This window comes from Physcomitrium patens, chromosome 3, assembly GCF_059467195.1.
Source record: "Physcomitrium patens ecotype Gransden chromosome 3, ASM5946719v1, whole genome shotgun sequence".
In the NCBI taxonomy this organism is placed as follows: Eukaryota; Viridiplantae; Streptophyta; class Bryopsida; order Funariales; family Funariaceae; genus Physcomitrium; species Physcomitrium patens.
Window position 1 is genome coordinate 24248967 of NC_143412.1, and position 25196 is coordinate 24274162.

The 25196-nt window shown below is 40.0% G+C and overlaps 3 protein-coding genes across 6 annotated transcripts; 2 read left to right on the plus strand and 1 right to left on the minus strand.

The window, feature by feature from the left end:
• Positions 1-2719: 2719 nt before the first annotated feature.
• On the plus strand, positions 2720-12256 carry LOC112279792 (uncharacterized). 4 transcript variants are annotated; one of them, XM_024514486.3, is made up of 21 exons: positions 2720-3565; positions 4998-5101; positions 5477-5563; positions 5774-5849; positions 6153-6227; positions 6557-6610; positions 6882-6941; positions 7126-7242; positions 7480-7574; positions 7956-8161; positions 8334-8431; positions 8563-8666; positions 8821-8986; positions 9331-9450; positions 9529-9611; positions 9835-9979; positions 10148-10174; positions 10337-10404; positions 10594-11009; positions 11267-11407; positions 11629-12256. In XM_024514486.3, exons 1-21 carry the CDS (start codon positions 3527-3529, stop codon positions 11844-11846), a joined length of 2499 nt encoding a protein of 832 aa, XP_024370254.1. In that variant the 5' UTR covers positions 2720-3526; the 3' UTR covers positions 11847-12256. The 4 variants fall into 4 exon arrangements, with proteins under 4 accessions (XP_024370254.1, XP_024370255.1, XP_090105436.1 ...); XM_024514487.3 differs by having other exon boundaries at positions 11378-11407; XM_090249310.1 differs by lacking the exons at positions 11267-11407; positions 11629-12256 and adding an exon at positions 11108-11177.
• A 1613-nt stretch (positions 12257-13869) lies between these two features.
• Positions 13870-17098, plus strand: LOC149989607 (eukaryotic translation initiation factor 4B2-like). The gene is made up of 3 exons (XM_090249312.1): positions 13870-14816; positions 15267-16007; positions 16553-17098. Exons 1-3 carry the CDS (start codon positions 14041-14043, stop codon positions 16593-16595), a joined length of 1560 nt encoding a protein of 519 aa, XP_090105438.1. The 5' UTR covers positions 13870-14040; the 3' UTR covers positions 16596-17098.
• A 691-nt stretch (positions 17099-17789) lies between these two features.
• On the minus strand, positions 17790-21003 carry LOC149989608 (eukaryotic translation initiation factor 4B2-like). Its single transcript, XM_090249313.1, has 3 exons — positions 20072-21003; positions 18881-19621; positions 17790-18335 (listed from the first exon to the last, which is right to left on the minus strand). The coding sequence occupies exons 1-3, from the start codon at positions 20845-20847 to the stop codon at positions 18293-18295; spliced, it is 1560 nt and encodes a 519-aa protein (XP_090105439.1). The 5' UTR covers positions 20848-21003; the 3' UTR covers positions 17790-18292.
• Between the last annotated feature and the right edge of the window lie 4193 nt (positions 21004-25196).

A 25196-nucleotide genomic window follows, 5' to 3' on the forward strand; every position in this document is an offset into this window, starting at 1 on the left:
AAGATAGTATAATATTAAAATTAGAGTAACTATTGCCAAAGATAAGAAGATTAAAGAGTCTTAAAACAAGACTAAAAATAAGAAATATATTAAAAAGAATAAAAAAAAGGCTTTAGTCTTGTCTCTCTACATATATTTTCTAACTAGAAGATACATGGCAACATTCTATAGGCCTTTCAATACATATACAACTTGCAAAATACATATCTAACTTGGAAGCTAAGTTTTTTATATATACAACATATGATAAACTTGTTGGCCAAGTATTCAACCTATCATTCACCTGTAAACATGTATAAAGTCATATCCACATCTATGAAGCTTCTAAAAAGTTTATCTACAAGATATTATCAAATTTTTTTATTTTAATTTATTCCTACTTAATTTCTCTTACCTATAATTGATAGTGTTGGTTATTTTCATAACATGCATCCAATAATATCAATGGAATTTATAATATAAAAATTAATTAATTAATTAATTAATTAATTATTAAATATTAAATATTAAATATATATATATATTTCTTATATAATTAATGCAAGTTAAAATAATAATTTTTTAATATATCAATATGTTTTAGTTATTTGAATATTTAGTAATAAAAATTAATTAAAAAGGTTATTTTATCTATTTTCTATATAAAAGATAAGACATTATAAACAAGTAGCTATCTTATTTCTATTCTTAATAAAATAATTTCGAACATATAAGATTTTGTTATATTTTTTATTGTCTAATTAAAATATATAATATAATTATAAACTTGTCATAAAACTACGAATTGTAGAATTTTGAATATGTTGTTATGTTCTTGTATTTTTTTCATTGTTACATATATTTATACTATCCAAAAAAATAATTTGTGCCAATAATAATAAAATTCTCTAAATGATTGTAACATTGCTAGAAATTATTGTTATAATTGACTATATGAACTTTTAACTTATACCCGCACAACAAATGAAGCTTTCAACATCATGAAGTTAAAAATTATAAACTTGTGCATGTTTGATCATGCTTCTTCACTTTGTTATTTTAACATTTTTTATTTAATAAATTTTATTTGTAAATTTTATTAATTGATGATAAAAAAATTGAAATAATACAATATCAACTTGATAATAGATCTAAGAATTTATGATAAGAAAAGAATCATTTGATTTTCTATAATAACTTGCATCAATAAAAAGCTTTAGTCTTGCGTGATATTTATTATTTGTTTTTTAAAAATATTTTTAGTATATCTTTTCAAAAAGTTTTTATATAGAATCCTTCAAATTTAATTACTTTTTGTAGATTTCACTTTGTTCTAATATCATATAAATAATCTTAATTTTATAGTGTATCCAATGGTATAATAGTGATAATAAGAATTTAAATTTATCTATAAAGAAAATTACATTTTTAATAGAAATAAATAATACTTCAAATATTTTAATATTTATAAGAATTAATATTAAAAATAAGCATAAGTTTTTTTAAATTGAATATATAAAATAAAAAAATCTTAATAATATCACACAACAATAATATTGTACCGAAGATAATATATTGTTTCAATAGTTCAATGATTCCATAATTGTATATATGATTTGAAGATAAAATTTATAATTTTACAAAGAGTAGATGTAAAATTACTTCTTTAAATGAGCAAATATAATGAATCTATGCTTTAGAACTTATTTAAGATTTAAAAAAGATAGATTTGTAATTTTTATTGTTTCAAGTTTGAAAAGACAAGAAAAAAAACTTGACTACAATGCATATATTCTAATATTTAAGATAATTTTTTTGATGTAAATATATATATATATACTTTTTTTAAAGGATACAAAATCAACATCAAAATGCATTCAATATTTTTAATTTGTGAAATCATTGTTGTCTAAAAGAACCTAAACATCTTCAAATTTGAGTGGTATCTGTCACAATTTTTTTTTTCCTTCACAAATCGTATGTTAAATAAATAAAAAAAATCATCAAAAAATGGGTATCATAGACATTCAATTACCAATTTGAAGCTATTTTTAAAGTGAAAAAACATTGTTTTATTTTTCAACAATAAAATTGTAACTTACTCTTAAATAACTTATCAGCCGTTTCAATAAAAAATTCCATGATAGTAGGATACCACATAAGAACACATTATTTATTCACAAAAGAACACAAGCTGTGGGTAAAAGATCGGGCACAAATCGCATCAAACCCAAATTACCAATTTGAATTCGATATCTTTTTTATGAAAGTGCTGAAGAGTTCCCTTCACAAAACACGGGAACAGCGGACTGGGAACTTGGGTGGCGGTGTGAACAAGGTTGCTTAAAGATTCCCTTCCTTTCCCCTTGTTATTGCCCCCTTTCCCTCGCCCTCTGCCCACTTTCCAGATAAGCTTCCGAACCAGTCAATCCAATGGGTGCTCTCTCCAAACCAGGAACCCGAGCCTCCGCAGACAGGCTGGATATTCCTTCGGGCATGCTCTATCTCACAAACCTCTCCAGTGTGAAACCGGCTCATCCGTGCTCCCTTGCTCTCGTTCGACGAAGTCCGCATGACGTGGATATCAAATACGAGGTCTCATTCCGACGTGGCTAGACGATGTTTCAAACTGACGTGGCGAACGCGATATTGGAGAGTGCTGGCGTGTGAACGGAATCGAGCGTGTTGGAGTGAGTGCATGAGAGCTTATGTGAGGGACAAAGCCCCCAAGCATCGCATTAAAATTTTGGTGCCGCTTTTGTGGCGTTCGCCAGCAGTCTCGAAATTGTCACGGATTGGAGACGTATTGTCACTGCAATCCGGGACATGTTGCGGGGAAATCGCGAAGGAAACTTTTCGTTGCTGATACGGGCCGTGCTCGGATTCCTGGTTGCGCTTTAGGTGTGTATTTGGAACTCTCCGGTTAGGAGATAGAAGCGAAGCATTAGGGTTTGATGTGGGAAGAAAGGAGCAAGGTTGAAGGAGCAGGAGTCAGCTCTGAGTAGTATCGGTCCTGGACGATAGTGGTATCGCTTATGAATTCGAGGTAATGGACGTTGTTGGAATGTGAGAGTGTGAGGGTGGGAGAAGATTGTTTCTTCATATTGCATTCCCATTTTATAGGGAGGTGGTGGTTCGTTCTCAAGGTTTCCGAAGGAAACAGAGTCGTGGGAAGGGGATGAAGGTGCGGATGCAATCGGGTTTGTAGAGAGGCGGGTGCGTAAAGTGTCGTCGTAGATTCCACGAGCGATATCACAGTTCAAGCAGCTTGAGTGAGTAGTCTGCATCGTTCAGTTGCAGGAAGTAGTGAGAGTGGAGAGTCCAGGAAGGCAAACTTGTTGGTTTTTTCTGTTGTAGTAGAGTTCCTGTTGGATTGGAAGGTGGACTTCACACCAAGTATTCTTAGCAGTACAGATCTGATTGGGGAAGGGTTAAGAAAGGAGCACTGGAGACTTGTGTTACTTTCGCCGGGAACAGTAGAACTCTGATCAGCTAGTAAGATTCAGGGAAGGAAGAATCAACAGAGATTGAAGTCTTTCTGGAAAAAATGTTTTGGCGAGTACCTGGGTTATCGACCACTTCTCCGGTGAGTTTGTCTTTAAAACGTTTTCAGGATTCTGTTCGGTCCAGTAGTAGTAGTATGCAGCTCCTTCGATTTATTCTTCTTTCTAAGGTCACTTGTCCTTTAAGTTTGTCTGAACACTCCAGAAGGGACCTAATTCCTCGTCTCCTGTCGGCACACTTTTTCGATCCATTTGGAAATGAAATAGTTAGTAGAGCAAATTTTGCTGAAAATTCGATCTTCACAAAAATTAACTAATCATTGCTGATATTTTTACGTACAGTTATAATGGCGGTTGAGACTTTGAGGTTGAGAGGATAGCTGTGTTCGTTCTCTTTTTTATTTATTTATAGAAGCGCTCTGATCAGAGTCGTCTTTCAGAGTCCATTGAAGTGTAATTTTCCCATGAAAAATGTTGTGTTCATGAGAAGCATGGTAGTGTGTGGCCATTTTCACAGTATCAGACGTCGGTAGTTTGTTCCCTTTCCGTGCGTCTTTTAATTCCTCAGGTATTCTTCAGGTCTTTCTCTTGACTGGCAGCTTGACCGTCAGTTACTTCATTGGAATTTGAGCATTATAAATGTACGTGAGATATTTGCTTCATCCAATGGGGGTAGCCGAATCTCTCATCGAAGTAGTTGTGCTTGTCTTGGTTGCAAAGTTGCTGGGAAGATATTCGTAGTTTATTAGGTCCAAACTTTTATAAGCGTGGTCTGTAAGGTCATACGATGTTATTACGAAATTAAAGTCTATGAAGACATGGAGACGTAGATTTAAAGTCGACTTTCTTGGAAGTCTTCTAGTTTTGAGATAAATTTTCATGTCAGACGCAGAATTTTGAATGTTTGATTAGCATAATGAAAGAGATCGTGTGTGATGTGTAGCTTTAAAATATACCAAATATTTGGGTAACATCGATATGGATACGTATGTCCAGGAAGAATTAAAAACTAGTGGAGCCCTCGGTAGTTGACGTAAGTACTGTGGGTCTTGATGGTGTTCTTTGTAATTTAGTGCCGGTTCACACTGGAGTTGAAGGGAAAATCCACCTCGGTTCGCAGAGAAGTTGGGGCTGGTCTTAAGGCATGTACAGAGTTGAGGACAAATTTTGAGAGATATATTTTTACTTGTCTTTTTAATTTTTAATTTTTAATTATTTCAAGACTAAGAAAGTACATTACCAATGTTTTTATCTCTCAACTTGAGCGTCCTTAGGGCCGTGTCAGAGGGAAATTTGGTTTGCTACAAGTATGGAGTTTTTTCCGGTTGGCTACGATTTTGATCGCTCGCAACTCTTTTATTTGTAATATGTTGGCATTTTAAACAGGAAGTGGTTTGTAGAAAGTACTTTTTTCACTGCACGCTGCAGTTGAATATTTGTGTATATTCGCTTTGCTGATAGGTCATTGATATTTTCTTGCTATTAGTGCTAAGTAGTGGCTGTCTACTTATGCAGGTTGAGTCGGTGCTCGACAAAGATGTCTACACCCTGGAAGAGCTCCTGGATGAGGATGAAATCATCCAGGAATGCAAAGCTCTTAATAGCCGCCTCATCAATTTGTAAGCATCCAATCCAACGGCTCTGCTCTAGCACATTCTAGCAATAGTCAGTTTTGCTGTTCATAAGCTGTTTCGCCTCAGTTGTACTTGTAGTAGTGGATTGCTGGGGTTATAGATCTTTGTTATGATGTGCCTATTGTGGTAGCTCACATGTGATTGTCGTGAGATCAAGCCTCAATTGCTTTTAGTTTTCCTCTCTTAGAAGTTGATGACTACAGTTTTAGACTCGTGCATGTTAGGTTACATGCATCACAGTAGATCTTAATGTGAGAGTCAAAATGTAGTGTGAGTGTGTATCTTGGTTATGTGCCCAATTTTCTACCTCTACTATTCTAGAATCAAGCATCTTATAGTTATCTTCTTGGTTGTCCTTAGCTTGCGTGGGAAGTCTCAAGTTCAAGCGCTGCTCCGTTACGTAGTGGAGGAGCCACCGAAAGATCCAGATAGCAAGAGTCAATTTAAGTAAGTTATTTCCAACACTAAATTATGCTCCATTTCTACAAGCTGGAAGATACTTAACTTGGAAATGGCTTCGGCGGTATTTGTACTTATTTTTATTATTATGGGCTCTGGCTTCAGTTATTTGCATTTAGATTTTATGTGTCTTTGGCAAGGTTGCCCGATTTTGATGGTTGGTTATTTACTGAAACTTTTATGTGATCATTCTTGCAGGTTTCCGTTTATTGCGTGCGAGATTTTCACGTGCGAGATAGATGTTATTTTTAAGACTTTAGTTGAGGACGAAGAGGTACTTTTCAGACATTTGTACAAAAAAAAAAAAGATTAATAATTCACTGTTCATAGCTTTAATTTAATCTCGACTTCCTCTATATAACGTATAACGATATACTGGAAAGTTGTACGGATACTAAAGTGGAGATTTTGACATGTTTGTATTAAGAATCTATGGTTACGAAGTTTCAGATTCTGCTCTCTTCATGTTACCAAGTTGCATTTATACACTCGGATGTACGAAACAAATGTTTTAAGTCATACTGGAGTTGATGTGTGCTCCGACGTTTTAGTCTTCTCACGCTCTCTTGCATTGCAGCTCATGAATTACCTCTTTTCTTTCCTGGAGCCTGATCGACCACATGGGACGTTGTTAGCTGGTTACTTTAGTAAGGTAAGTGATTATCTTTTTAACTCTGTAACATCAGTGCTATGGTGAGAGGTTACGGTAGTGTTGCTGGGCTATACAGCGTTTCTGTCTTGAACTGTTACTGCTGTTTGGTATCAACTTCAAACTTTTTCGATTCAACTCCTTTACTTTCTATTGTGTGTAGAATTCTGCAAAGTTTGGTCATGTCTAGCGATGGGATGTTTTGATGAGTGCCCTTGGTTAATATATGGATTTGTTTTTGTAGTATATGATGCATTCAAGGGAATTTGACTTGTCGGACTGACTCTTCAACGTCACAATGATGATCTTCTTGCGTTTCTAAACGTGTGCAGGTGGTCATCTGCTTGTTAATTAGAAAGACCATCCCAGTGATGCGATATTTACAAGTAAGACAGAGAGCTGTCAATGCCCTCTTTTTGTGTCCTTCCTCTCTTTTTATTCTTTTGTACATATTTAGAAATTGAGCGCTGGATAATTGCAGTTGACGTTGTAGAGTCGTAGCATATCGTAATAACATCGATTTCTATTTTGTGATGTAGCAAATTTTGTTGTTATTATGTTTTTGTTTTATTCATTTTTTCTTTTAACTTTTAATGAAAATAGTTTGCTATTTATTCCCTCCTTTGACGTCTTAAACGCTTCGTTAAAAAAAATTAGGCTTACCAAGAGGTATTCAAGAAGTTGGTTGATTTAATTGATATTACTTCTATCATGGAGGTGAGTTTCTCTTTCTCCACTTGATGGTGAAATTATTTAGTCGTCTGGAACGACGTTGTTGTTGTTGTTGTTGTTGTTGTTGTTGTTGTATTTTAATTACCGTTATTTATCTGAATGGGTGAGTTTTCTGGTTTTACAGATTTCAATCTGCATTTTAAAATTGCGAATTTGTCTGCACTTGTAGGTTTTGGTACGGTTGGTGGGTGCAGATGAACATATATATGCCGTCCATGTAGACTCATCGCAATGGCTGGCAGACACTGATCTACTCGAAATGCTTGTAGACAAACTTAGCCCGCAGGTACTTCATTCACTCACCTTCATTTCTAACGCTCTGGTTGGTGGCGGGGCCAATTTGTGGGCTAGGAAGACTGCCTAGATATTCGTGGGGCTTTTGTGACCATACTTATTTTTTCAGGCTCAGATGTTATAAAAATTAGTAGATGTCTTGGTGTAATGCACGCCTGTCACTGGAACCTTTGATGCTTTACATTTCCTGCTGGAGTTAATGAATAGCCATCCTGTTTTGTGATCCCAGCATTCTTCAGAAGTTCATGCAAATACTGCTGAGACATTATCTGCTATTACGCGTATTGCTCCATCTGCACTTGCTTCAAAACTTTCTAGTCCTAAGTACGTGTTTTATACTTTCTTCCTTTGTTTTGAGTAAATTACATGATTCATTACTGTCATTACTGTCTAGAATGTTAGGACGTAGGTTATGTTGCCTGATCTTCTATTTCGGTCTTAATTTTCGTCAATTTCTTCGTTTGTTTCCTATTATAAAGTAGTAGTGACTCACTTATCACAAACGTTAAATGCATCATGAAGTTTTGAGATCTAAATGTGACGGGAACAGTACAGTTTAATCGCAACGGTTAATTTTTTTTTTAATTTTTAATTTTTTTTAATTTTTTTTATTAATCTATTTGTTTTTGGCTTGCTTTTGGCTTCGTTTGTCTTCTCTTGGATCGTGCGTTCTAATTCGGAACCTTTGTTTGGATCGTTTCGCAGGTTTGTGGGGCGCCTCTTTCACCATGTGTTGGAAGACCCAGAGTCTAAGTCCACTCTTGTGCATTCATTATCGGTTTGTATATCTCTCTTGGATCCAAAGCGAGCCGCTAGTGTTGCAGCCGCAGGAGCCGCTCGTGGTCAGCATTTGACGGAACCTGTACCGACTGCAAACCCAGAGACAGTTGAAGGCATGCTACAAAGACTAGGTGAGTTAGTTTGATTTTAATAGGTGATGCCATGATCTTTAGTCAGAATGCACGCTATATTTTTTAGTGGAGATGCTACAATTTCTCGTTGGAGCTCTTTCTTGAAATTGCCAGTTGGAATTCAGTATTTGCAGTTAACACTGATACTTAGTCTTGCTTGTTTTTTCTGCAGGCGATTTGCTTGAAGTACTGGATGTCTCGAAAGATGAAAAGATGTTGCCGACAACGTATGGGCGGCTTCAGCCACCGCTGGGAATCCATAGGCTGAAGGTTAGGCTTGGGATTCCAGTATTAATGTGGGAGCTTTATGTTTTTATATCTGCACAATGCTCTCGCCTGTTGGATTCATTCGTTCATTTATGTATATTTTTCTTCTCCTTCTGATGCGAGTTCCTGGGCAGATCGTGGAGTTCATTGCGGTTTTGTTGAGAGCAGACAGCGGAGGCGTCAGACATGAGTTGGTCAACTCAGGAGCAATTCAACTTGTTTTGAAGCTATTTTTTGAGTACGTTCGCCATTATATCTTTTCCTTAATTGTGGTTATCTTGATTCTGATTTGTGCGAATTCAGTAGGATTTCATTTCGTATCACATTAGACAGCAGTAATTTCGAGCTTTATTCATAATATACATTAAAATTTACATTTTGAATTGGAGCAGTTATCCCTTCAACAACATGCTGCATCATCATGTGGAGAGTATTGTAACTTCATGCTTGGAGAGCAACAACCAAAAATTGATTGATCACTTATTTCAAGATTGTAAATTTTTGGATAAATTATTGGCTGTCGATGAGAATCCTTACGCTCCTGACAGTCACGAAGCGGTGAGAAACGAAACTCTATTGATTTTGTTCCATTTTTGTAATCACCATCTTATTACCATTATGCAGTGTGTGTAGTTGTGTTTGTGTGTATATATTTTATATGCGCATACACATTTCGGATTGCTATTATCGGGGGGTTTGGTCTGGCTGATGGACTAAATAAATTCATTGATTATTCCTTTTTTGGTTCACGATGGTGGCTAATGAAGTTGCAATGTAGCCTGAACGATGATATTCTTTACATATGTACCTCGCGTGGATAAGCATGTAATTTTTATGTTTGTCTGGCTTTATGTTATTCTTAACTTGGTTGTTTGAATTTGACCCACTTTATTGATCTGCAGCCAAAACCAGCAGTTAGTAAGTCACCCACAAGGATAGGGAACATGGGCCATCTTACTCGTCTCGCTAATAGGATTAATCAGGCCTCTACTTCGAATGCTAATATTCAAGGTCATGTACAGGTATATATACCTATCTTCTAAGTTGCATTGGATATACTTGTTCATTACTGCTTGCTGATTTATCCTATTGTCTTGCAGGTTAATTCAAAATGGAGTTCCTGGGTGTCAAATGTTTTGCAGCAACGGAATCTTATTGAGAATGTTTTTCAGTGGAGTTGTGGGTATGTTCCACTATCTGTGGCGATAAGCACCATTTTACTGAACTTCTTGAATTTCGTGTTGTACGAATTCCACTGTAAAAGTCTCAAGTAATCACTTCGAAGAAATGCTCATTTTAGAAATCACTACGTTGCGGGTACATTAGTCATGTAATGTAATCCTGTTGTGATTTAATGCGATATAATGTTTTCTTAATTGTTCTTATGATTTTTTGATTGTGTGTAGACGACCTACAGCTGTACAGGATCGCCCTTTGGATAGTGATGAAGATGACTTCAATAATAGAGATTATGATATACCGACTATGGCCAATAACATAAACCGTGAGGTTTATCGTTATGGCATGTTTGACAACGATGACGCTGACGAGGTATTGCATCTAACAATTTTTACGGTTTAAGGTATCGCTTCTATTCACCATGATGGTGCCACGGTTGCTTCTATTAACTGCACTGTTAGTGTTTGGCACGTTTTATGAAAAACTCTTTGTATTTCTAGTAGCATCTCATTTTCTCGATTTTGGATTTGTGATGCGCAGGGTCACGGGGCAATGGAAAGAGAGGAGGTTCAAACTTTTACAGTTTCTTATAACATCCTATCTTATAACAAAAGTTATTTCTATTGTGCTCAATATATATATATATCTATATATATATATATATGCACACATACTGAGAGGGTGTGATGTACGTACATAAAGGCAACTGGGTTTTGGTTGTATGTACAGGACACATCTTTTGACGACGAATCTGCTGAGGTCATTTCGTCGCTTCGACTTGGTGAAGAGCAAGACAGGTACTTAGAACGTTTCTGCACTAGTTTCCTATTTCCATTGTTGGGAATGTTGTCTCTTCGATCCAATGTTTCGCCGTAATCAGTGTTGATTGTTTTTTGCCTACTGAGATTATCGGATTAATGGTATTTCTAGTCGTCATTTTAAAATTTAATTTTTTTTGAACTCGTTCTATATGATTTTTGATCTAGTGGTAGGGCAGACAATATGTTTGGCTCAAACACCAACTGGTTTGCGTTTCAAGAGGACTTTACATGGTCAACAGATGAGCCTCCTCCAACATTCCATGTAACTTCACTTTCTCAGAATGAGGATGGACCAGCTTCAAATGCTCTCTCTCCTCATAATAGCAGTGGAGATAGTAGCAGTGACGACGAAGTGGTTGTCGGAGAAGATGAGGATCTTGTCGACACTGCTACTTCGGATCATGGTAGTTCTAAAATGAATGTAAAATTTGAGCCCAGTCTCGTTAATGGACTGGAGCATGAGACAAAAGGCAGTCCTACAGATCATTCTCTAGATGATACAGAATTAAGCACACAGCTTGAAAAGGTTAATCTGTCAGACAATCTCTCGTTGTTTCAACCACAACAAGAACCACTTGCAGGTGCGTCGTTTTTTGTTGCCCTCATGTTTCTAGTGACGTCTATAATTTTGGGCCGTTCGCTGTGGGGTTTTTCTTGAATATTTCATCGTTCCTCACAGGAAATTCAATCACCATGTTGGGATTTGGAACTGGTTTGCCAGCGTCTGGAATGCATATTCTGTAATCACGGACTTCGATGGGTACTGTGGTCGAGAATTTTTTTTATGGTACGCCAGTGGGGCAATTAAATTGATAGTCAATGTAATTGGTTTTTTCAGTCCATATGGAGTTAACTAAAGATGCACGTGGTTCTCCTGTAATGAAGAGTGAGAGTGTTCATTCTGAACCTGTAATTGCTCCTGTTGCCTATGTGCATGAGCTTATTCCAGCGGAAGGGCACATGATTAATCCAATGACAGGTGAACAGAATATCTTCCTAATCTCACGTGCAATCATGTCTTTTTTCAAATTTTCAAGTTCATTTTCAAGCAATTATATTCTTCAGATTACACTTTCCAGATCGGCAGGTCCATCTTCTTCATCTGGATTCAGCCTAGGGTGATTTTGTCGCGTAGAATTCAGTTGAGTTCTTCACGCCAAGATTGCAGTGCTATTTACTTAGCTTATGATTATACTTCAGGTGAAGAAATTTCAGGCGTTGAACCTAATGGTACAATCAAAGCCTTGGAAAAAATGTTGAAAGAAGGAGTTGTAGGTGAGGCTGGACCCATGTTTAAGGACGAGCATCAAGAAGGTGAACTTGATGCTCCGACAATGGATTCTGGTGCTGTCAACTCGGACTTCAATGGAGTGAATTATTGGCGCAACGGCTATTCACAGCCGGTTGTTGAGGATTAGTTGCGAGGACATATAATCCTATTTCAGTTTGTTTGTATATCTTTGATGGGTATGACTTACCGATCAGCGTGTATTAGAAATGGTTTCTTTAAGCCAGTGGTCTGTAGCCCAATTGTCCGCCCTTTAGCGTGTCTCATTATACCTTCATACTAGCATTCAGTTGAAGGAGGCAGGTAATTGATTGACAAAGATCTCATTATGTTTCCAATGTCTACAGAGACTCGTCTGCAATGCTGTACATAAGTGGCTCCCAATCAATTACTTTCGCTGTAGTGGAACTGATGGGATTGTGCAACTACGTCCTTGTGTCGTAGCTCGTTGTCTGAATATATAGCGTACCGGATTATGTACAGATTTGCAGATAGTGTAATTCTAGCACAACTGTCGCGTTGCGATTGAATTCTACGTGATTTCTAGCGTCAGTGTAATTTGCCACTATTACTAATCAGGTATGAAGCCGTTTTCATTCCTGTTTCCTCAAAAAAAAAAAAAAAAAAAAAAAGGGTTCAATTTCTAGTAGTATATGACACTTTCAAATGTTTTTATCAGAAACAAAATTGCAACAAATTCTGCCATTTTATGGTCATAATAATTTACCATTCGTGTCTCCATCGTCTTGTCCATTCACTGCTTTACTGACATACACAGGTCATTTAAGATCAGCTCTGACTTTCCTTCAATATTATTTCAAACTTTACAGGAACGATGCCTCCTTTACCAGTGGACTAAAGCAATTCTTAGGAAAATGCATGCTCAACTTTCAAATCAGTTGCATAATACGTCAAAATCATCCATTGAAGGTAAAATCATCAAAAATGATAAATATCATTACACGGTTCCGAAAATAAATGTAACCTAAAATTTGACACCATAGCACTGCTTGATACTAAAATAAAGAGCTAATTCATTATTTACAACCCTCTGCAAGCACTTTGCAAAAACCTCGACTTCTGAACTAGAATAACATTAGATTCTGCACATAACTAATTTCCACCTGCGGTCTCAAGTCGATTGGAGAGGACAGAGCACAAAGATCATTAGATACAACTCCCAAGACCCACAGCCTCTTCACTACTAGATTCCAACAACCTAAAATGCCCATCGATGGGCCCCACCACTTTAGATACCTGACTTCGTGACCAAGCTAATTCCTCACAGCCCAGGCGAATGTCCAAAATCCACACTCTAAGACAGATTCCAGCTGCAAGGTCGAAGCAGACCCACACAACAACACAAATACTCCACTCACGTCCATTGCCCATCTGGCTTTTCATTGGCTCTATCTCGTCGACATGTACCCTAAACAATCATTGTGCTTCAAGACTCAGCACCTAGCGTTCTAAATTAGACGCGAGTGACACACGATTGACAGCAACACTAGCCCATAGAGTGCATACAACACTAGATCAAAGCGCGATTCAACAACAAATACTGGATCCGCAGTCACGAGAACTCAAGGCATCTTAATCCTCAATGTAGGCACCAGAAGATCAAATAACCATTCACTTGCAGCCAATGCAGTTATGACTAACCAAAGTGAGAAAGAGCTGTAAAAAACTACGGCGAAATTATAAAATTAATCATGGGAATTCAAACCAGTCCAAACAGTCCATAAAAGCAAGAGAGAGTACGCAATGAACAACGAAAAAAATAAACCGTAACAATCGTTGACCCAAACTCCATCCATACACTTAAAAAGAGAAATTACCTGACAACAGAAAATACACCCACAAGCTGTAATACAAATGCCATGCAGGCAGGATCCAAGCATGGGAACAACACACCTACATACAAGGCATAACAGCATACACATTCCTCGGCCAGCACGACAACACCATCAACAAATAAGAAAATCCAAAGAGTGACACAACAACAATGAGTGACAGACAACAGAAGACTGGGATTTTCATCCTTCCGCACCAACCGACGGGATGGAAACAAAGGGCAGTGTGAACGGGACAATGAGCAGGGCGCTGCCAAGTCAAGGGAGAGGGAGGGAGGGCAAAGGGAAGGGAAGGGCACAGAGGAGAGTGGGGGAGGGAGGGCGGAAGGAAGGGGAGTGCAGGGCAAGCCCCTTGCTTGATACAAACTAGAGCCCAACAGTACCCCAGTTTCACTTCCCTGAGACTCGCACTCTCGCCTATTCGTCTCCCGTCCATTTTTTAGGTTTTTCGCTTCGCAGCACCACAGAGCCATGGCCAAGGCATGGGGCTCTGTGTCCACGGGGTCGTGGGCGGTCGAGGCCGAGCTCGCGGACCAGGAGGCCAAGGAGCGCGAGGCCGCCGTTTACAAGGCGCCGGGCGGCGTGAAGGAGGAGGCGTTCCCCTCGTTGGGGGAGTCGCTGACCACGAAGCCCTCCAAGAAGAAGAACAAGCCTCAGACGCTGTCGATCTCGGAGATTATGACCGGGAAGTATGTCGGTCCTGGTGGCAAGCAGCGGAGCTCGTACACGGAGAGCCAGAAGCTGACACCGCAGGAGTTGATGTTGCTACCCACCGGACCGCGCGAGCGAACGGACGACGAGGCGCCAGCCGGTGGGCTCGGGGGCGGGTTCAGGGATTACGGGGGGAACCGCGGGGGAGATAGAGGCGACAGGGGTGGCGATAGAGAGGATCGCCGTGGAGGATTCGGTGGAGGGTACGGGGGCGACCGAGATAGGGATAGGGGAGAAGGCGGCTATGGTCGCGACAGGAGCAGGGAGCGCGACGATGGACCCTCTCGCGCTGATGCGGATGACAAGTGGGGCGCGGCGAAGAAGTTTGTGCCGTCGCTGCCGAACGACCGCGGCAGCGAGCGCGGTCACGATAGGGGTGGATACGAGGAGGATCGCGGGCGCGGCGGGAGAGTGAGCGACCGGGACATGCCTTCGCGTGCGGACGAGGTGGACAACTGGGGGTCGACGAAGAAGTTTATGCCCGCGCCTGCGCCAACGGGCGGTGATGGGTACAGCGAGCGAAGGTCGAGTGGCAGGTACGGGGGGCATGAATGTGGAGGGTGGTTGTTAGGGTTTGGTCATTGAGGTGGTGTTCTGGCATTGTGATGGGCAGTGGCTGTGTGGGCACGAGAGGAGCAGTATGTGATGATGGAACAATGTGGCAGTTTCGGGGAGATTGGGTACGTCGGGGTTGTGGAGCGAGTATGGTGAGTTTGGAGCGGGGAAGGCGGTGGTTCTCTTAGCATTTGTTCGAGCACAATGGTACATGGCACGAGGGATGGGTCAGATCGCGGAATAGGGTACGGGTCGGAGTGACGGACCACGGGGCAGCAAAGATGCAGAGTTTTTTTTTTTTTTCTTTCTTTCTTTCTTTTTTTTCTTACTTTTTATTATTTCTGGGAAGGGTGCTGTGAATGCGTGGGGTGGCGGTTATGGGCAGAGGTTGAACACCATCAGACGCGTTATGATTGTGAGTGGGTTGGCAGATATGACGAGCGGAGGGTGAGCATGGGAGGGTTCGAGGACCACCCTCGCGGTGGAGATCGGGACCTGCCGTCTCGCGCGGACGAGGTGGACAACTGGGGCAAGAGTAAGAAATTCGTGCCAAGTGCTGCTCCGCCAAGCCGGGGTATGGGGAGCGGATTCGACTCGACATACAGGGAGGCTGGTGCGGATGCCGATCGGTGGGCACGGAAGGACCCTGTAGCTCGAGATCCGGAGCAGCCTCGGATGTCCGAGAGGCCCCGGCTGAAGCTGGCGCCACGGAGTGTGCCTTTGGACAGTCCACCCCGGCCCAGCTCAGCCGACGTGAACGGGGAGAAGGGTGGAGGCGGCGGGTTGGAGGGTGAGCAGCAGTCATCTCCAGCACAGAAGCCGAAGCCGCGTCTGAATCCTTTTGGGGCGGCTCGGCCTCGGGAGGAGATATTGGCGGAGAAGGGGCAGGACTACCGGAAGATCGACGCAGAACTGGAGGTGCCTCGGGAGAGGTTCGGAAGGCCGGGGAGCAGTCACTCGACCCGGCCTGGGAGCAGTCAGTCCACGCGGGTTGGGAGCCGACCAGGAACCCCCGGGGGTGTGTCGAGCAGACCTCAGACCCCAGACGTGCCTCGAGCGAGAGCTGGTTCAATTGGCGAGGCACGACCGAGGGACATGAACGTGATCGAGGAGAGGGGCAATGACTCGCAGACGCTGAACGTGGATCTGGAACGGCAGCTTGCTTCGGAGAGGTAGTTTTGACATACTTATGGAGTATGTATGACCCGTTCTTTGGATGGAGATTTGTCAGTGGTGTTGGGAAGTGGTGGTGGTGGTGGGAGGTATCAGATGGTTTTTTTTTATTTGTGTCGTTTGTTTTGGTTACTGATCGGTGATGCACGGCGCGGGCCTGGTGTCGGGTTTGCTTGTATTTCCGGCCGTCGCTTGTTCGATTTTGGGGGAGTTGCTTTAGCCTTCTGAGGAAGGAGATTTCGTCACAAGGGCGTATTTGTGTATGCGAGGTCGTTACAGATGCATGCACAGTTTTTGGGAATTGACTTGCGTTGGTTCGGGGCTGGACGTTGTGAATTGTATGTGGTAGTTGGGGTTGGCGAGCATGGTTGTTGTTGTGATGTCGCTTGTGGTTGATTTGTTGTACGTAGATGGGGAAGTGGCTATGTGTTTTAGGAGCAATAGATTTGTGGTATGTGAGGATTAGGTGAACTTGGGAGTTTCAGTGGCTTTGTACGAAGTGGTTGCGCTGTATCTGATATCTCGTTATTTTGGATACTTTCAGCTTTGAAGGAGGCGCTGAGGATTTTGCTGCTGGTTCTGAGTAGTTGGATGAATGCGGGGAGGAGGTGCGGAGGATGCCTCGCAACTTAGTGTAGGTACAATTAATGTTATATCTTGGAACAGATTATCGAACCCAGATTTTTTACGAAGTTAGTTTTGGAATGATCAGCAGAGTGGTCATTTAAGAGATATGATGGTCTTTGATGGCATCTGAGAGGCTTTGCACTCAAAAGCTTATTTCCGGTAGAGCACATCGGATACGATGTTTACGAGAGAAGTGTATTTGTGGGGGTGGTTTAGGGTGCTTTAGCTCTTTTTTGTAACCTGAGTTACTTTCTTTTTCTATTTTTAGAGATTTGTTTTAGATTATTCGACTTCGATGCCAAGCAAGATGCTAAACGGGGAGTTGGAAAGGGAATTCGTATCGCTATTGGAGATCACATCCCATTTTTTGTTGTGTCCTTGCTCACGTGGATATTTTGTAATCATTTAAAACTTCATACAGAGTCTTCTCGGTTCTACTTTTCCTGGACCGGCTTCCTCTCGACCTCGAATTTGATGTGTTGAAAGTAGGTGTCGTTTTTTGTTGCTAACTGTTCCGCTTGTGAGCTTGTGATCTTGCTTACATGATCTTAGTTGTTAGGAAATGTAATTTCAACTTAACCCGCCTTTAATCTTAGAAGTGAGGACGGTTGAGACAGATACATCCAGAACCAAGTTTTGCAATGATTTCGATTTACAAATCAACAATAATGTAGTATATGTGAGAAGGGGATGGAAGAGTGTTGTAAAATACTGACCCAAGCTGCAATGCGTACATCTTAGGTGGCATGCTTATTAGTGGTGTGACGAGGTATTCTTTTATATCAGAGTGACATTTCTATTTTGGATTTTTCGTTCTGCAAGTGATAATGACTTTATTTCCCTCGAAAAGTGAATGTGCTTGAGTTTATTCCCTTCCAAAGGTGAATGTGCTCATGTTTACTGAGAAATCCATGTTCAAAAAGTACACAAAAGAATGTGATAACGTGTGTCAATGACAACGTTATTAACATATAAATGGCCTTGAGGTTTACTAAACGCCTTAACATCTTACCAAAAAAATGGAAAACCCAGTGCGGGTTAAGTTGAAATTACATTTCCTAACAACTAAGATCATGTAAGCAAGATCACAAGCTCACAAGCGGAACAGTTAGCAACAAAAAACGACACCTACTTTCAACACATCAAATTCGAGGTCGAGAGGAAGCCGGTCCAGGAAAAGTAGAACCGAGAAGACTCTGTATGAAGTTTTAAATGATTACAAAATATCCACGTGAGCAAGGACACAACAAAAAATGGGATGTGATCTCCAATAGCGATACGAATTCCCTTTCCAACTCCCCGTTTAGCATCTTGCTTGGCATCGAAGTCGAATAATCTAAAACAAATCTCTAAAAATAGAAAAAGAAAGTAACTCAGGTTACAAAAAAGAGCTAAAGCACCCTAAACCACCCCCACAAATACACTTCTCTCGTAAACATCGTATCCGATGTGCTCTACCGGAAATAAGCTTTTGAGTGCAAAGCCTCTCAGATGCCATCAAAGACCATCATATCTCTTAAATGACCACTCTGCTGATCATTCCAAAACTAACTTCGTAAAAAATCTGGGTTCGATAATCTGTTCCAAGATATAACATTAATTGTACCTACACTAAGTTGCGAGGCATCCTCCGCACCTCCTCCCCGCATTCATCCAACTACTCAGAACCAGCAGCAAAATCCTCAGCGCCTCCTTCAAAGCTGAAAGTATCCAAAATAACGAGATATCAGATACAGCGCAACCACTTCGTACAAAGCCACTGAAACTCCCAAGTTCACCTAATCCTCACATACCACAAATCTATTGCTCCTAAAACACATAGCCACTTCCCCATCTACGTACAACAAATCAACCACAAGCGACATCACAACAACAACCATGCTCGCCAACCCCAACTACCACATACAATTCACAACGTCCAGCCCCGAACCAACGCAAGTCAATTCCCAAAAACTGTGCATGCATCTGTAACGACCTCGCATACACAAATACGCCCTTGTGACGAAATCTCCTTCCTCAGAAGGCTAAAGCAACTCCCCCAAAATCGAACAAGCGACGGCCGGAAATACAAGCAAACCCGACACCAGGCCCGCGCCGTGCATCACCGATCAGTAACCAAAACAAACGACACAAATAAAAAAAAACCATCTGATACCTCCCACCACCACCACCACTTCCCAACACCACTGACAAATCTCCATCCAAAGAACGGGTCATACATACTCCATAAGTATGTCAAAACTACCTCTCCGAAGCAAGCTGCCGTTCCAGATCCACGTTCAGCGTCTGCGAGTCATTGCCCCTCTCCTCGATCACGTTCATGTCCCTCGGTCGTGCCTCGCCAATTGAACCAGCTCTCGCTCGAGGCACGTCTGGGGTCTGAGGTCTGCTCGACACACCCCCGGGGGTTCCTGGTCGGCTCCCAACCCGCGTGGACTGACTGCTCCCAGGCCGGGTCGAGTGACTGCTCCCCGGCCTTCCGAACCTCTCCCGAGGCACCTCCAGTTCTGCGTCGATCTTCCGGTAGTCCTGCCCCTTCTCCGCCAATATCTCCTCCCGAGGCCGAGCCGCCCCAAAAGGATTCAGACGCGGCTTCGGCTTCTGTGCTGGAGATGACTGCTGCTCACCCTCCAACCCGCCGCCTCCACCCTTCTCCCCGTTCACGTCGGCTGAGCTGGGCCGGGGTGGACTGTCCAAAGGCACACTCCGTGGCGCCAGCTTCAGCCGGGGCCTCTCGGACATCCGAGGCTGCTCCGGATCTCGAGCTACAGGGTCCTTCCGTGCCCACCGATCGGCATCCGCACCAGCCTCCCTGTATGTCGAGTCGAATCCGCTCCCCATACCCCGGCTTGGCGGAGCAGCACTTGGCACGAATTTCTTACTCTTGCCCCAGTTGTCCACCTCGTCCGCGCGAGACGGCAGGTCCCGATCTCCACCGCGAGGGTGGTCCTCGAACCCTCCCATGCTCACCCTCCGCTCGTCATATCTGCCAACCCACTCACAATCATAACGCGTCTGATGGTGTTCAACCTCTGCCCATAACCGCCACCCCACGCATTCACAGCACCCTTCCCAGAAATAATAAAAAGTAAGAAAAAAAAGAAAGAAAGAAAGAAAAAAAAAAAAAACTCTGCATCTTTGCTGCCCCGTGGTCCGTCACTCCGACCCGTACCCTATTCCGCGATCTGACCCATCCCTCGTGCCATGTACCATTGTGCTCGAACAAATGCTAAGAGAACCACCGCCTTCCCCGCTCCAAACTCACCATACTCGCTCCACAACCCCGACGTACCCAATCTCCCCGAAACTGCCACATTGTTCCATCATCACATACTGCTCCTCTCGTGCCCACACAGCCACTGCCCATCACAATGCCAGAACACCACCTCAATGACCAAACCCTAACAACCACCCTCCACATTCATGCCCCCCGTACCTGCCACTCGACCTTCGCTCGCTGTACCCATCACCGCCCGTTGGCGCAGGCGCGGGCATAAACTTCTTCGTCGACCCCCAGTTGTCCACCTCGTCCGCACGCGAAGGCATGTCCCGGTCGCTCACTCTCCCGCCGCGCCCGCGATCCTCCTCGTATCCACCCCTATCGTGACCGCGCTCGCTGCCGCGGTCGTTCGGCAGCGACGGCACAAACTTCTTCGCCGCGCCCCACTTGTCATCCGCATCAGCGCGAGAGGGTCCATCGTCGCGCTCCCTGCTCCTGTCGCGACCATAGCCGCCTTCTCCCCTATCCCTATCTCGGTCGCCCCCGTACCCTCCACCGAATCCTCCACGGCGATCCTCTCTATCGCCACCCCTGTCGCCTCTATCTCCCCCGCGGTTCCCCCCGTAATCCCTGAACCCGCCCCCGAGCCCACCGGCTGGCGCCTCGTCGTCCGTTCGCTCGCGCGGTCCGGTGGGTAGCAACATCAACTCCTGCGGTGTCAGCTTCTGGCTCTCCGTGTACGAGCTCCGCTGCTTGCCACCAGGACCGACATACTTCCCGGTCATAATCTCCGAGATCGACAGCGTCTGAGGCTTGTTCTTCTTCTTGGAGGGCTTCGTGGTCAGCGACTCCCCCAACGAGGGGAACGCCTCCTCCTTCACGCCGCCCGGCGCCTTGTAAACGGCGGCCTCGCGCTCCTTGGCCTCCTGGTCCGCGAGCTCGGCCTCGACCGCCCACGACCCCGTGGACACAGAGCCCCATGCCTTGGCCATGGCTCTGTGGTGCTGCGAAGCGAAAAACCTAAAAAATGGACGGGAGACGAATAGGCGAGAGTGCGAGTCTCAGGGAAGTGAAACTGGGGTACTGTTGGGCTCTAGTTTGTATCAAGCAAGGGGCTTGCCCTGCACTCCCCTTCCTTCCGCCCTCCCTCCCCCACTCTCCTCTGTGCCCTTCCCTTCCCTTTGCCCTCCCTCCCTCTCCCTTGACTTGGCAGCGCCCTGCTCATTGTCCCGTTCACACTGCCCTTTGTTTCCATCCCGTCGGTTGGTGCGGAAGGATGAAAATCCCAGTCTTCTGTTGTCTGTCACTCATTGTTGCTGCGGCAACTTGTGAACTTGTGGAAGGTTTTGATGCTGGACATTGGATCAATGAAAATCTGGATGTTTACAATTTAACAGATTTTGTAGGAATATTTTAAAATTTTCTCCAAAAATCTTAGTTATTGTGTAAGTATTTCTTGAAATTATTGGAAGCAGTTACAGAAGTTAATTTTATAATGAAACTATTGTTTGTGTAGTAAAATTTGTTTTGGTTTGTCTGTTTGTTTTTTTACTAGAATATTTACGGGGTGCCTAGTATATTATTATTTACTTCTTTATAATATGAAAATGTATATATATCCGTTTTTACCTATAAACACACATGAATATTTAGAATGAGAATTCATAGGTGGTATTTATTTAGCAAGTATATTTATTGTTGTCATGGTGAAAGCAAAGTTCATTGAATTAATTGAGAAAATTGGTTTTACATTTTTTAATACAACTAAATAATAAGGTTAAATTTTTGAAGATATGTTTATATATACATATATTATAAAAGATGTGAATTATTGTAAGACTCTATAGTAGTAATATATTTTTGTAATAGTTAATAATATGAAATAGATAACCAAAGAAAGTTATAAAATAGAAATTAAAACAAAAATTTCTAAATACAATAATATTAGAGATTCTTGAAACAAGGCAAAAAGTAAAAAAGACATTAACAAGTGTGATGAAGGAATGATTCTTGCATTTATATGTACCATCTAAATAGGAGGCTATAAGGTGACATTCTATAGGTCTTCCAACATGTATTTAACTTGTAGAATATATTTCTAATTTACAAGGCAAGTTTTTAAAATATTTGCAACATAGCTAATTTTTATGATAAGTGAATAACTTGTAAAATAAGTGGTCAATTTGTTGGTGAAGTTTTCAACCTACTAATCACCTAAAAAAATTTAGAAAGTCAAATTTGTGTTTATATATATTTTTAAAAACTTTTCTATAAGATATTATTGAATTGATTTATTTTTACTTATTTCTACTTAATCTTTATAATTTAAGTAATTATTATTCTTGGTTATGTTTGTGACATTACATTTTTTTTTTCTAGAAACATGTTCTTTGAGATATGATAAGTACATGTAGAAGAAATCTATACATTGAATTGTATTTGCTATATACTTTGATTTTTGTTTTTATCAAAATTAGTTGATAGGTGTTAAGGACATGAATCTCAATGAAAGAAAATCTCAATATACTCTTATGTCACTCAAAAAGACTAAAAAGTCACTCAAAGATAATATAGTATTAAACTAGAATGGTTATTTCCAAAGACAAGAAGATTAGAAAGTCTTGAAATAAGACTATAAATTAGAAAGACATTGATAAGAGTGAAGAAGGCTTCACTTCTACATCCATATATTCTCTTAACTAAGAGCTATGTGGTAATTTCCTATAAGACCTTTAAAATATATTGACTTTGCAAGACATGTATCTTAATTTGTAAGGTAAGTTTTTTATATGTACATTAGATAGTTAGCTTGTTTTACAAGCTATCAACACGTGATTAACCTGATGACCAAGTTTTTAACCTACCAATCAACTACAAACACATGTAAAGTCAAAACAACATCTATTAAGCTTCTAAGAAGCTTTTTCTAAAAAATATTATAAAATAAATCTATTTTTGTATCTACTTCTACTTTATTATATAGATAAATATTAGAATAAATATGTATGTTCATGGTATTACCTCTTCTTTTAGGAATGAATTCCATGAGGAGTGGTCATCAAATGTTAAAAAAATCTAAGATATTGTGAATTGTATTTGCTACATAATCTTTATTCTCTTTGAAGGTAGTTGATAGGTCTTCAAAGCCATTGATAGCATTTCATACTAAGATGGGAAGACCATCCTATTATTTGATTTTTGTTAAAGCCTTCATAATTCTTTTCAAATGAAATATTTAAAATATTGTTAGGAGTTGTTCTTACTTCTAATAAAATTACCAAATATTGAGAGTCTCTTTTAAGGTCATGATATCAAATACCTTCTATTTCGCCATCTATTCGAAGAATGACATGTTATTTTTGAGGATCTTCATCTCGATTATGTTGTCTTAAAGGTTGTGACAATTGCAATATTTCATTTAATAAATCAAGAAGTCATAGCTCTTAAATTGAATCTACTAGTTGTTGGTTCTCTATCTCCTTAGGGTCACAAATATACAAAAGTTACAAATAAGAAAAAATGTAGAATGCTATCTTCTTTAGATCTTGTTTCTTTTATATCAAAGATTTGCTATTCTTCATCTTAGTTTCGTAGATGTTTTCAATAAAAAGCTAGAATCTTTTTTATTGCATTTATAAGATTCTTTATTGGCTTCTATGTGTATTTATTAATATCATATCTATACCAATGAACAAGATATTCTAATCTATTTTGATGTTGCCTTGAATCTAAAACTTCTTTTATTTCAAATTCTTCATTATTATCCACTTCTATAAGAAGAAGTGCCATTTGTCTTCTTTTTGAGATATTTATTGACTTATATGGCTCAAAAAAAAATATGTGGAATATAAAATGGATCTTCATAGACCATGATAGATATAATAAATAAGTAAAAAAATTGATTTATTTATTAATAAAAGAAAAGGTCTAAACTTACAATAGTTTAATTTGTAACAAGTATAAGTAATCTTTATATTACAATAAAATATCCATATCTTGTCACTTATAATGAATTGTGGTTTTTCTTTGCAATAGGCATCTACATTGATCTTTTGCCATATTTCAACTTCTTTTAATTGTGCCTTCATTTTTGCATATACCTCCAACAAAAAATTTGCCAAATCTTTCATTGGGGAATTATTAACTTTTAAAAAGTCAAAAGTATGAAGTTGTAGATGATAACCATAATTGGCAAAGAAAGATGTTTATTAAATGGAAGAATGTATCAAATTATTGTATGCAAACTCTACCAATGGCAAAAAAGTTGTCCAATCATCTTGATGATAGTTGATAGTACACCTCAAATACTCTTCCAAAACTTGATTTATTTATTCCATTTACCTATTAATTTGAGGATAAAAAGTCAAAGAGAGCTTTATATCCACCTTTAAAATCTTGAAAATGATTATTTAAAATCTTGAAAAGGATTCTTCAAAATCTTAGTACAAATTAAGTCTCTCTATGCAATATAATATCTTTAGATAATCCATGATAGCAATAGATATTATCAAGAAAAAGCCTAGCTATTTCTTTACTTATGATAGAATTTGTACATGGTACAAAATATGCCCTCTTAGTAAAATAATCTACTATCACAAGTACAAAATTATATGAACTTAAGATTGGAAGATCTATAATAAAATTAATAGAAATAGAACACTATAATTGTTTTGAAATAGATAATAGCTAGAAAAGTCCATTATGCCAATAACGAGGAGTTTTTGATCTTGAAAAAATATTACATGATTGTACAAAGTCTTTAAATACCTTTTACATTTGAAGCCACTAAAAATCTCTTGATATTAGTTCTAAAGTCTTATTGTATCTAAAATGTCGAATTGTTGGAAAGTCATGACGAGCTTGAAGAATATATAATCATGCTTTGTCTTTTAGAAAATATAATGATTCCTTGAGATAGAATAGATTATTTTTTATCTTAAACTTAGAAGTCTCATGTGATTTAGAAGAATTATTCTTGATATGATAAAAAGAGATTTAGAGGACATACTTGATTGATTTTTTTTAAAAAAAATTAAATCAACAGTATATATTGATTTTATTACTTGAAGATGAAAATACTCTAATTTCAAGAGGATTGTCTTTTGTTGATTAAAAGATGCATTCCTTCTTTGGATGGAAGATAAAAATATTTAGAAAGGACGTCTAACAGACCTTGTTATTTTTTGAATTGATAAGTAAACTTAAAATCAAATCTTAATAAAAACATGCTTCAATAAGTTTTTCAATAATTCAAAATATATGCTTACATTAAATACTCAAGATTCTTATGATATGTTTATATGATGACTAGACTAGAATCATTTTCTGGATAATGGAGCCA

Coding starts and splice junctions, on each gene's coding strand:
- LOC112279792 (XM_024514486.3), top strand. CDS start 3,527: ATGTTTTGGCGAGTACCTGGGTTATCGACCACTTCTCCG. Junction 3,566..4,997: donor GGTTATCGACCACTTCTCCG/GTGAGTTTGTCT, acceptor CTACTTATGCAG/GTTGAGTCGGTGCTCGACAA. Junction 9,980..10,147: donor ACAACGATGACGCTGACGAG/GTATTGCATCTA, acceptor TGTGATGCGCAG/GGTCACGGGGCAATGGAAAG.
- LOC149989607 (XM_090249312.1), top strand. CDS start 14,041: ATGGCCAAGGCATGGGGCTCTGTGTCCACGGGGTCGTGGGCGGTCGAG. Junction 14,817..15,266: donor GAGCGAAGGTCGAGTGGCAG/GTACGGGGGGCA, acceptor GTGGGTTGGCAG/ATATGACGAGCGGAGGGTGA. Junction 16,008..16,552: donor CGGCAGCTTGCTTCGGAGAG/GTAGTTTTGACA, acceptor GGATACTTTCAG/CTTTGAAGGAGGCGCTGAGG.
- LOC149989608 (XM_090249313.1), bottom strand. CDS start 20,847: ATGGCCAAGGCATGGGGCTCTGTGTCCACGGGGTCGTGGGCGGTCGAG. Junction 19,622..20,071: donor GAGCGAAGGTCGAGTGGCAG/GTACGGGGGGCA, acceptor GTGGGTTGGCAG/ATATGACGAGCGGAGGGTGA. Junction 18,336..18,880: donor CGGCAGCTTGCTTCGGAGAG/GTAGTTTTGACA, acceptor GGATACTTTCAG/CTTTGAAGGAGGCGCTGAGG.